The sequence below is a fragment of the Podarcis bocagei genome (assembly GCF_964188305.1).
Source record: "Podarcis bocagei genome assembly, chromosome: 12".
NCBI lineage: Eukaryota > Metazoa > Chordata > Lepidosauria > Squamata > Lacertidae > Podarcis > Podarcis bocagei.
The window spans coordinates 38,747,859-38,760,512 of record NC_138137.1 but is presented as its reverse complement, the minus strand read 5'-3'; the positions used below and the strand labels follow the sequence as shown (position 1 = coordinate 38,760,512).

The 12,654-nt window shown below is 38.3% G+C and overlaps 1 protein-coding gene across 6 annotated transcripts in view; it reads right to left on the bottom strand.

Annotated features, from left to right (window-relative positions):
• Window positions 1-12,654, bottom strand: part of MLLT10 (MLLT10 histone lysine methyltransferase DOT1L cofactor) — a 101,479-nt gene that overhangs the window by 3,984 nt on the left and 84,841 nt on the right. For all 6 annotated transcript variants that reach the window (XM_081163152.1, XM_081163151.1, XM_081163154.1 and 3 more), the window contains 6 exons: window positions 10,134-10,251; window positions 8,787-8,859; window positions 4,383-4,537; window positions 2,483-2,671; window positions 1,975-2,063; window positions 1,504-1,859 (listed from right to left, as the gene is read on the bottom strand). In XM_081163152.1, the coding sequence (XP_081019278.1) occupies window positions 1,504-1,859; window positions 1,975-2,063; window positions 2,483-2,671; window positions 4,383-4,537; window positions 8,787-8,859; window positions 10,134-10,251 (980 nt within the window). The remainder of the gene's footprint in view (window positions 1-1,503; window positions 1,860-1,974; window positions 2,064-2,482; window positions 2,672-4,382; window positions 4,538-8,786; window positions 8,860-10,133; window positions 10,252-12,654) is intronic.

Genomic DNA, 12,654 nt, shown 5'->3' with positions numbered 1-12,654 from the left:
TATCTTAACTTAGGAAAAACAAAACTGGCGTTCCTGTCATTTCAGATTACATTTAAGATCCAAGTATAAATGCAGCCAAACAAGGGAAGTACTTAATCCCCCCTGAATTCTGAAGACAAATTAGCAGTAGTTCTTTCCCCCCTTTTTTTTCATACTTGCAAAACCAAATGCAGGACTTAATCTCACCCACATTTTGCATGCACAAAAACCCAGCGGTGGGAGAGAAGGATGACTTCCTAGTGCTTACTTGCAAGTTTGAAAAAGTACACGCACTCATCCTGCACTTTCTAGAAAAAACACACTGAAAGCTGTTTACAATGGGCAACACAGTCCATCAATGAACTTGAAGCAGACATGGAGAGTTTCTGTGCCAAGGGTGCCTCTACTGCACTATCAAGGTGCTGCCAGTAGGCAGAGACATAGCAGGACTGCCAGCTATGGGAAGTGCAGCTGATGAAACCAGGGCGGAGCACAAGGCTGAGGCCCTAGCTTTATGCTGGCTGCCAGCAGTGCTTGCTCTGGAAAGGAGAACCCAAAACCTGGATGTACCCATTTCTCCAGCATCACCTAGTAAGAAACCAGCACTGCTCCCAGGTCTCAACAACACGGCCTTCTGGGACCGAGAAGGCCAAAAGAGTGGCTGCTTAGTCAAAAGTGTTCCTTCCCTCGCCAATGCAAGACAGATACTTATGGAAAGGGACTGCCTTTAAAGCAATATGCTAAAGAAAAAGACAGAAAGGGCACAGAAAGGTACAGTGAAGAAAAATAAATATGCCAATGCAAAACACAGGATAAATGAAGTTATCCAATACACTGAGATAGATGCTAACCAAACAAGAGTGTTTCATATGGTGTTACTCTTGTAGCAGTCAAAAAGGAACTGAGTGGGAACATATACTTAGAGCATGTGCAGACAGCAGGGGAAAGCAGTCTGCCAAAATGCAAGCCTAGTTCTAGATTTTTCCAAAACTAAGTCTGTCCAGGTGTAAAACCCAGGTGACTGAACAGACGACCAGAAGCACAATCAGCAGAATTGTGTCCCTTGCAGCTAGATATTTCAACAGCCTGATTAACTAAGGAACATGGCAACATGTCATGGAAATAGAATAGCTACATCACATATCCCGTTGTCCAGTCAACTCATGCAGTATAAGCTCCCAAGCTAAGCTGGAGGGAGCATATTGTGATTAAGAGGAGAACTTGGGAGAAAGCATCTAAACTGTGAAGTGACTGTTCAATAAACAAAATAAACAAGAACATGCACAGATGAACACACACTCCATGCTCAAAACAAAATCATAGAAATTAATCCTGTTTTAGGAGTCAGCTGCTGCAAGAGAGAATGACTGCTTAAGTTTCCTATTCACATGCAAAAGGAAATTCGAACACAGTAAGCATTTCACTATTTTTAAGCTCTTCCCTCAGTAAAAAGCAGTTATTTTAGACAGACTTAAAAAAGGAATAGCAAATATGAGCCAAAAAGACAAACGAGCAAAGGCTTACCTGCTACTCAGTGTAGTTGGCAGAGGATGTGCTGTGTTTGGTGGCACAGTTGCGTGAGCGAGAGGAGAAGGGTTCTGCGATATTGTGGCAGGAGTCTGAATTACCCCATTTAAAGCCCCAACAATTCCATTGATTGCCAGCTGGTTACCTGGCAGAGCTCCAATTATTCCACCAACGGCGGCAGGAATGGTGGATGTTACAGTTTGCATTCCGCCGGCAAGTGCCCCCACTGTCACGCCATTGACCTGTTGAACTCCTGCGACTCCGGTGCCTTGCTGAGCTGGACTTTGCCCAGCAGGTGGGGGAGTGGAAAGAGCAGAGGAGCTACTGGTGCTTTGTCCACTGGAGTTGATCTCCTAGTGAAAACACAAAGGCTCAGCTGCATCAAACTTCACACAAAAGCAAATAATCGAGATGCACTATTAACCTAGCAGAAGTCTTAGGATGCATGGAAAAGAAAACAAACAGTACCTGATTTAATACGGGAAGGGAATTGTCAGGTAGAAAGGTGCTTCCCAGATGAGGGCTCTTGCTGCTGTTCAAAGAATCAGTGCTAGCAGCTAAAAGCAGGAGTTAAAAACAAACAAACGAGTGTGAGAAAATCTCTGTTTCTGCACCCAAAAGGCATAAAACCTAATTCAACGTGGAACACTTAAATAAAAGTGAATTAATGTTATATTAAATATATGGACTAACAGTGATCTACTTCTGCTTTTTTGCTGTTCAATATGAATCCACAGCCAGCAGAAGTACTTAAATTAATTTCATCTCTAAGTTTCACCTGGCCAACATATAGTCTCTTTAAAAGTGTTCTCAGAAATTACTGATTTTACAGGTCAAAATATAGAATAAAAACAGTAGAAACATCCAATTTGCTTCCTTCTCATACAGATAACAGGCAATGGTAAGAGGCCAAAAGCTTTCTGGAAGTTGTGACAGAGCTCTGCATTAAAAACAAAAACTACTTCTGTTGCCTTACCAGCCTGAGCTGAAAATGCATGTATTTGATGTGAAGGACTCGGATTGCAGGTTATTGTTGGGAAAGGAACTGAAAGCTGGGCATTTAGTAGCTGGAGGCGTTCCTTTTTAGCAGTCAGGTTTTTAATCTGTTCTTCTAAGCGTCGGTTCTCAACTTGAAGCTGGTGCAATGACTTCAGCATACCTAAAACTGAACAAAATATGACCAATCAATCCAAGTCCCTGAAAAATTCTAATGAAAGGTGCTATTTCTTAACATAATAACTGCATACATTGTTCCGGCTTGGAATATTTTTTTTAAAATATTCTACTAGCAAATCAGTTACTAGACACTACTAGCAAATCAGTTACTAGAGAGTATCTTTTTACTTCTCTAGTAACTTCTTTTTAAAATATGTCCTTATCAGGCAAAGCGGTGAAAAATGCTCTAAATTCCCTTTGGATAGGCATGGTGAGAACTACAGGGGTCAATTCATACACATCTGTTTATCCCCATCTCTGCTGTGTATATCCTCCAGGTAACCCAGTGCATGCCTGTGCAGTCACATATTCTGGAAGTCCCAAGTGCATAAGCTTCTTAATATGACACACATATTTCAGAGGACAAAGTCTGACTTCTGTACCCGGCTTAGGCACAAAGAATTTTGTAACCCACACTCATTTGTCCCTACCAATGGCCATAAACAAATGGCAGTGCACACACTTTCAGTTAACCATCACTTTTCTAAAGGAAAGATTCCGTCAGGAGCATCCACTGCCAAGTAATTGTTCAAGAAAAAGATACTCAGTTTGGGTTGTACAAAAGTTTTAAATGCTATTATGCTCTCACAGAACAGTTTTGTAAAATTTCCTTTTTCTTTTTTTTGGGGGGGGGAGGGGGCTGATTTGTTGACTCATTGGCCAAAAAACCTGCAAATTTATGTAATCAATGAAAACTTTTACTCTGTTTTTATTGCTTTTAAATCAACAGACTCCAGCTGCTTTCAATGTCCCTCTAAAGAGCACCCAGCAGGGAGCAGGAGGAACCCTGCAGTCTCTGCCCTCTCCCTGCAGATAAAGCACATCCTCCGCCAAATACCATCTTCTCACTCTCAAATTTGGATTTGGGGTGAATTTTGGGACTTTCGCATCAGCCCGCATGCAAGATAGTTTAGCGATTAAAACACAGTAAAAGCTACTTTTTAAATTGTAAATTGTACTTGTTCAACGTGACCTCTGGGCCTAATACAGACGCCAGTCTACTGGTACAGGCACATCTGGTCATTTCCCAAGGATTTAGCTTTTTTATCCCTCCTCTTCAAGAACATACAAAGGAACTCTCAGTGTGCCCAAATGAGATGCAATAAGACTTAGCTAAACCTGTCCTCCAGCTATCATGTTTAAAGGATTATCCCTGCATGAATTTCCTCACAATTAGCATTTTTGTCAGGGTACCATTCATAAAAAAAAAATACCAACTAGATGGCACTTCTCTCACTATCAACAACCAGGGAAGCACGCTGAATGTTTTTTTGTTAATTGTTTAAAAATATTAATTTTGCCATTTCAAATATTTAAATGCTTGGATTACAAATAGAAAATCACTTCTCGAAAGGGGCTCAGGCAATCATTTAGACCACATATATAAATTTTTATTATTATTAAAATGTTCCCACATCTGCTGTAACCCACTAACCAGATCTCCCCCGTTGTCAAGGTTCTGGAGCAAAATGTCATTGGTCAACATTTTAGGCAAGCATTTTTTCATTCCAAGATGGGGAGAAGCTGCCAGAACCATGTTTAAACACATTTAACCCATACTCACCAGAAAACATTTCTCTGTTGGATATTACATGAATGGGGCCATACATGGTTAACAATGTTCAGCATTTGAAACAGGCAAGACAGTATGAAGTACTTACTGTCACTAGGGGTGCCCTGTTCTAGCAAGAACTGTTGCCCTTCACTCCATTGCCTCTCCAGAAGTTGCTCTATAGTAACTGGTACCGGGGGCAAATGCTCCACATTGCTATTCCCTGGCTGATCATAACGAATCTGTAAATTACTTACAGGCGACCTGTAGGAAGATTATAAATTATATTTAAAAGGAAGAGGAGGGAGGAGAACCCCACATAAATCCCATCCTCCTCAACCCCTTGCAAATCAACATTCCTTAAGATCCCTTACTGGCTCCCATCAACAATGGTTTAAAATAAAATCCCAGCATGACAACAGTTCTTAGAAAATTTCTGTTCAAAATACAAAGCTTCTCTTATTTGGATAATCTAATTTAACAGTGCCCAGATGAATGCAAACTTCATCAGCTGATGGAATGTTTTGCTGATATAATCAACTACAAGAGCTCTACTGAAGATATATATGTAGATAAACAAGCAACACCTTTATACAATGCCAGTCAATAACATACTTGTCAAATTCCCGAGGTCCTCCATAGTTTATTAAATTTTGCACAAATACGCTTGCATGAGATTTTAGGAAGAAAATGACTATGCCATTCAAATACTTATGGCTTATATTTTGATCATCAAATATCTTTGGAATCTAGCCCAATGAATAACTAAAGAAAAGAGGAATGTACCATGCTATTAATCTCTATTTAAAAGGCAAGGCTTCTGTATGATGTAGTATAGGATCTCTGTATAACTGAACCAAGCGATTAAGACACTATACTAAAGAAAAACCTTAAGTATAACAGCAGTCAATATGACATGCAAGAAATTAAAGGCACATGTAGACAGTATAGCTAATTTAGGTCACAACAGGAAATCCTGATCAGCATGTAATGTGACAGACACTTTTACAATTTGGAAACTTTTGTTTCTTAAAAAAAATAAATTAACACACACAAACCAAGAGCACATTACAATTTCTTTGAAGACTGTGACCTCATTTGAGTCTTTTGAGTGCCAAGCATTTCCTGTGTCAGAGTCGAGAGATAACATTACAGCAGCTTCCTATCAAAATTATACTTCAGACATTTTTAAATTCATCTTAAAAATTAAAAATGTATATAGACCCAAGATGCTGGTGAATTCAAATACTTCCTGTCCACTTAATTACAAGAATATTGCAATTTCCTTCTGACATTCACAGTTTTCAAGTATAGATTCTTGAACATGACAGCACAAAGCATTTCCCCCAGCACTCTGCCTTAGCTGGAGTAGAGGGCACGTAAAAAGCTACCTACTATTTAAAATAGGTACATGTAACTTCTGTCTTAATGTGGCACCATTTATATCAGTATCAGGGCTGCTTTGAATTTGATGGGCTTTGGATCCAACTCTTCCTATTGCCATATTGCATAATCTCTGTTGGTTTGACCAGGAATTCAATATTCAGCCTATTACTGCATGTAACTAATGAATCTATGCCCCTATTTCCAAGTAACAAAAATAGTTTCATCTCACATTTACTTAATCTAGTTTAAAGCACATAGAAATTAAGAGAATTGCTGAGAAACATGCAGGAGAACTAACACAGTAACAGAAAGCAAGACCACAAAAGTCTTGTTTTCTGGCCTGGTATATAGGATATACAGTGTTTTTGTACTGAAAAGATCACCAGCAACATCCTGCATTGGGAAATATTTTGCTTAAAATCAAAGCTGGTAATCAGAAGAAACAGGCAAAAAGGAAATGAACACAAAGTGTGAATGATTTCATAAACAGCTAACATTCAGTCGAACTCTAGATCTTCTGCAGGATACTATCAGTGAAATTACTCAATAAGAAAAGCAAGTGGCAAGTGACAAAGATCAGATTTAAAAGTATCTTATATTTTTTTATTCCACTTCATTTTTACACCCTTGTGTAAAACAGTTAAAAGCTGTTCTTAAAGAACAAAACAAGTTAAAATAGCAGACGGAAATCTCATTTTCGCAAGTGAGCATGCTGGGGGAAATCCTACCCAGAAAATAAATAGCCTAAAATTGTGTAAGTGGTCCCCTCTAAGTAAGCAAATCTTGATGATAACTAACTATAGAGCTGGAGTCAAGTGAAATGAGATGCTAGAAAGCATTAAGGACAAGAAAAGACACAAAGAATTATGTAACTCTGTATAAATCCACATTATGAAAGTACGCATATTATACCAAATATGATTTTTTTCTAATAAGAAATTATATCTATAGAATGCTTAATAGCACTACTGGAATACAGAACATCTTCCATACAAGATTAAATCCAATCAAGAATTACACTATTTGAAGGAAAATTCAGAGCTCATAGTACGGAAATGTGTAAGATCATAAACAGGGTAAAGTAGATATAAAACTGCTATATACTCTTCAGTACAGTGCAAGAATTACATGACACCAAATCCATTGTTCTTCCTTACAAAGTATACTAAATCTACAATTGTATCACAGAAGTGGGGCAATATACTACATTGGTTAAAATACAGTATTAAACATATTAATCTGTGGTTATTAGCCAATGTGACCAGAGCACTTCTGCACATAGTCTCAAAGGGTGCAGAGTCGACTGCTGCACAAACCTCCATTCACTTATTTGGATGCATTGTGGGAGATCTGCATAAGCTCTATGTTAATGATTGTGCATTATACAGGCATATATGCTTAGTAGACCTCACTAAATCTAAACCCTTTGAATGTCAGGAATTGGGGGGGGGGAGGTGCGAAGAGCAGATCATCCCATACCTGCATATTTCCCGAACAATTAGACAGGGCACTAGGTTTACCAAAGGTCACTGGCTAGATCTAAACTGGCAGTTTTTATATATATAAAATAGTGGAGTGTGATTAAAAGATACATTGTCCCTTTCCATTGTTTCATGTACAGTGTCAGAGACAGATGTGTGGTCTTACACACAATTTTGCACCCTTTTTAGTGTATTATAAAACAGAATGGGATAAAACTGAAGGGTTTCATAAAATCAAAATACTTATAATCTTAACACATTTTTAACATGTGTTTTATACCTACAGGAGTGCACATATGCCAAGTTGTTTCATATAAGCATACATAGCATTTTATTTGCAAGTCTATGTTAATAATGTTTCACTTTGTTATAATTACATATAATCCATAAATAACAAATATATCTTAAACAAGGAGAATTTCTGTGTATTCTGTGCTATTATTCCTCTATTTATGAAAGAGTTCTGAAAAGGGACAAGACCCTAATAAAATACCTAAATAAAAAGTTTTCCAATAATCCACATGTTTACCAGACCAAAAAAATCAATCAAAAGGCTTAGTATGCTGCAACACTAATAATAAGAAAATACATTATCTGTTTTATTTAATTTTAACTAACTAACACACAATGGAACCCTACAAACAGCTCCAACAGAGATAAAGATGTTTAAGGAAATAGATCTATATACGTAAAAGGCTTAATTTGCAATCTGTCACAGTCCATCTTCATAAGACTTTTGAGGATTTGTCCCTAAGACAATACTGGCCTGATTCTTCAGTAGTGAATATATTTTCAGTCAGTCTTTGGGATTTGCAAGCTCTTGAAAATCAGGCCACAGATCACTAACATTCACTTTACAGTTCATTTACTCTTGTACATGACACAGCACTTCTGATTAGATATGGGACATTGACATGCCTCCACTAACAATGTTTTTTATTTATTACCAACTTATTAAATGACTGCTGATACTGCAGCAGCAGCACATAGTGCTATTCTATCATTAAGCAAAAAGTTTAAGAATGCCAACAAATAATTATGAAAAAAAAAAATTCCACTGAAGTCAATATACAAGCAGTGCAATACCATCTTTACATGACAATTAGCAGCAAATACTATTTCTTTAAACAAAGACACCAGCATAAAGTGATTAAATTCTGGTGACCAGTGTTTCAGTTCTGGTCATGTCTACATTTTAGATTTCATTGCCTCTGGAAGAACTTTCCCTTTTCCTGAACTACCTATTTTTTTTCTTTCTTTAACACATTAAAAAACACATTTGACATATAAAATGTTTACATTTAACATTCTTTTTAAAAATATATATATGTGGACATTTGGTAGCTGCTTATACACAGGATTTTACATACAAATAATCAACTAGCCATATAGGTGAGCCAAGATTATGTAACAATTGGAGGGATGTGGAACTCCCCAAAGCCATTTTCATACCAGAGGTAAAATATATTATTTTATTAGTTAATCCTGTTAAGTTGATATTGGGAACATTTTTCTTTACCCCTCTAGACACAAATCTGTACAATTCTGTTCAGCCTAAATGAAAGCATGGCTGATAAGAGATAAAAGTTTCCATGCCTTAAAGAATATTTCCTTTGCCTTAACTCAGGAGTGTAAATACTGCTTACCGTGGTGAAAGGCTTCCTCTGGGTGAACCTCCCCTGCCCACAAGGCTCCGGCTATTGTCTCCAAGATCTTGATCTGCAGAGTAAATATTTCAAAGCCAAGAGTGACTCTTTCCGAGATAATATTTTAAGATGCTGCAGATAGGGACATCCTTTCAAAATGTAATCCAGTATCTGGGAGTTGCTAGTAACACTAGAGAAGGTTACCAGTTTAAAACTGCTAACTGCAGTGGGGAAGGCATTGTCCGCACACATTTCTCTGAGCGTAGCAGGCCAAGGATTAGCCTCAGTCCTTTCATTGCTTTCAGTTTTATAGCACAGAAGCATGGCTTGCATTTCCAGTACCCTCCCCTCAGCCACTTTTAATTTCTGCAGCGAAAGTAATGAATCACAGCTGTGGACAGCTAATCTGTATGCTTATCACAGCAAATCCCCAGGCTTTGTATTTTTGTTAACACTTTGCATCCCAGGAAAACCCATAAACCGCCCTGTATATTTACTTCTTATCAGTAACTTTCCCCCCCAGAAGTTCCACTAACAAATGTTAAAGCATACATTATTTTTCTAAAAAAATTAATGCCTATTACTTTAAAAGTGAAGAAAAAGAAAGATGGAGAATATGAGATGTGTTTCCAATGTATCATTAAATACATGGAAGCATCTTGCTTGGTAGGACTCAAAAGGGTTATTTTTCCCTATGGCCTCTCAATAAAATAACCCTATCTGCCCCCTTCAAGGTTGCCCTCCCCCTATTCTGCGGCAAATGACCTCTGGCCTCTTAGAGGGCAAGACATGACTGATCCATTCTTGGTAAACTGCTAAACTCATTCCCTTCCCCCAAACAGGCATGACTATTACGACATGTCAACAAATCCTTAAGGATGGAATGAAACAAAGCAAATCCAGCAGCTCATTATAGATTTTCTTTTTCTTTTTAAGCCAATACTATTAAAAAAAAAATCATCATTTTTAAAAACACTGCGAAAGTTTGCGTAACAGGATCTCGGTCACACAAACTTGTATATCGTGCAATTTCATGAATTATGCAAATAAAGGTTTAAACTATTCACAGCAAACCCCAGCGCTGCTCTCCCCTCATTGCAGAGAACTAAGAGAACTGAACGCATCAATCACAAAAGTCACAGGAGACATTGTTGCATTCCTGCTTGCTCATGGCTCTGCTTAAACATTTACATTTCAGACAGTGGAAGATACACAGCAATGACTTCTGCAGTAAAGCCAGCAAGCTGTTAAACACGCAGCTGAACCAAAAGGAAGAAGGAATTAGCTAAAAAATCTCCTTTTAAAAGATACGGTGCAAAAGAGACATTTTGAAAATCTTTATCTTGCCTGTTTGACTGTTTTCAGACTGAGATGTAAGTGCTCCCATTGTCGAGGTGGGGTTCAGCCTATTGCCATACGTATGAGATGGAGGCAAGCCAAGGGAAGAGCCAGGTAGGGTATTTGCCTATACAAAATTAAAATTAAAATATGTTTATACTTTTGCAGAGAAAAACCTAATAATGCATCACTTTAAAGTGTCACAAACTCAACACAGGCAGTCAAGAATATCACACACGTACAGTCTTCAAATCAAGCTTAAGGTAAAGGTACCCCTGCCCGTACGGGCCAGTCTTGCCAGACTCTAGGGTTGTGCGCCCATCTCACTCAAGAGGCCGGGGGCCAGCGCTGTCCGAAGACACTTCCGGGTCACGTGGCCAGCGTGACATCGCTGCTCTGGCGAGCCAGAGCCGCACACGGAAACGCCGTTTACCTTCCCGCTTGTAAGCGGTCCCTATTTATCTACTTGCACCCAGGGGTGCTTTCGAACTGCTAGGTTGGCAGGCGCTGGGACCGAACGACGGGAGCGCACCCCGCCGCAGGGATTCGAACCGCCGACCTTTCGATCGACAAGCCCTAGGCGCTGAGGCTTTTACCCACAGCGCCACCCGCGTCCCTAAATCAAGCTTAGAACCAAAGAAATATATTTGAAAACTAAACAAACATTTCCAACTTTATGATACTGTAGAAGAGTGTTTCCCAAACTTAAAATAGCGGGACAGATAATTTGGGGGTAGTTTTAACAATACATATTTTTGAAAGCTAAAAAAACACACAATAAAGTCAAATAAAAGAATTCTGCCGTAAGCCTTTCACATACTCCTGGGGATACATGTATCACACTTTGGAAAACACCGCTGTAGAGCATTGCAACATCCAAACTAATCCGCCCCAGAAATGGCATGAGCTACCATTTCAAAGTAACTGCTACAAAATGTTGGGTAACACAGAATTGTTCACATTTCCAAAGGACGCAGGCAATACCAGGGCTTGGCTGCATGGTGACCGTGTGGTTTTCCTAATTATTTAATCTTATTAAACCATTTACAGAATAAGGGCAGGTAGACAACAGATGTCTCACAAATGCTTGGGTTCCTTACATCACAAGAAGGCAATGAAGGTCAAAAGATCCAACTTCCAGCTTTATAGTTTAACCACATAGAGTCATATTTCCTTTGTTGTGCTCTATCATTAGTAAAACCTGCACACCATTTGGTTACTTCCTATTTCATTTACACGAGGAAACCAAGTTTTTGTTTTTGTTTTATTTTACAGAAAACACAGCCATTACAAGTACGTTTCTATACAATGTTGGGCTCCGTGAATCACAGCTCTGCCCCAACCCCCTTATAAGGAAGTTCAGTTTTGGCAGCTGGCCAGTTCAACTTACTGAAGAGCTCATCCAAAATTGTATTCATTCATGTTGCTAACCACAATTCTGAAGTTCTCCGCTGGGACTTGTGCCAAACAAGCAAAATGAACCCTTGAAGAGATAAAACTGAGGAGGCTGGCAGAACTTTTGTCTAATCCAGCGTAATAAAAATACCTTCTTCCCTTAACTATGTTACTTTCTACTAACATAACTCATTTAATACTCAGTTTGGAAGCTTGGTGAACTGCTACCAGTTCTTCAGAGAATTGCTTTTAAGAAGAATATATTATAGATTTCAGCCTCATGGTATTGACGCAGAGAAAGTTAAACACTTAAAAAGTATAAATAGCTTTAATTTAAACTCAAAAAACATGAAAATTTGTTTTTGAAGAAGAAATTAAATTTTAAGGTGTAACCCAGCCAAAGTTAAGTGTCTGATCACAAGCACACTTACTGGGGAGTAAGCCCCACTGGGAAATTACTTTCTCATAAGCATACTTGAGATTGTACAACACAACCCACTGAATTCAATGGAACAGTTAAACTTGTGTTTAACATTAAGATCAACAGATTTTTAAAAGGCTGAAATTGGACAGCTTGTCCCCCATTTAAAAGAAGGTTGACTAGCTGCACACAACAGAAATACCATAAGCAAAATATTACAAAGTATAAGCTACATCTTTAAAAGAATCTTACTCTGCTATTAGGCTTTGGCCTCCAGCCAACATGTTAAGCTTCTACAAATGTATACATTTATCAACTATTGCAAAAGAAAGTCAATAGCCCTTGCTTATAAACCAAGGGAAAATTGTGCCCCAAAGCCACTCTTCACGTTTTTCTATTTTCATGGGCAAGCAAAGCACTGACAAGAAATCACACACACACACACACACTTGAAAATTTGGTGATTTAATGCATTGGATGATGTTCATTATTAGGGTAGACATATTGAAATAAATGACTTTAGTCCATTTATTTCAGTGGGTCTAATTCAAGCGATGACTCAGCTGGATATTGTCCAATGCTTTATCTGCTACCAGAATAGAATATTTTTTATGGGGAACCATCAGAAAGCAAGTCAAAACCCAAAACGAAGAAAAAAAAATATTTTGCACAAAATACCAAGGGGAAAAAATATTTTGCACAAAATACCAAGGA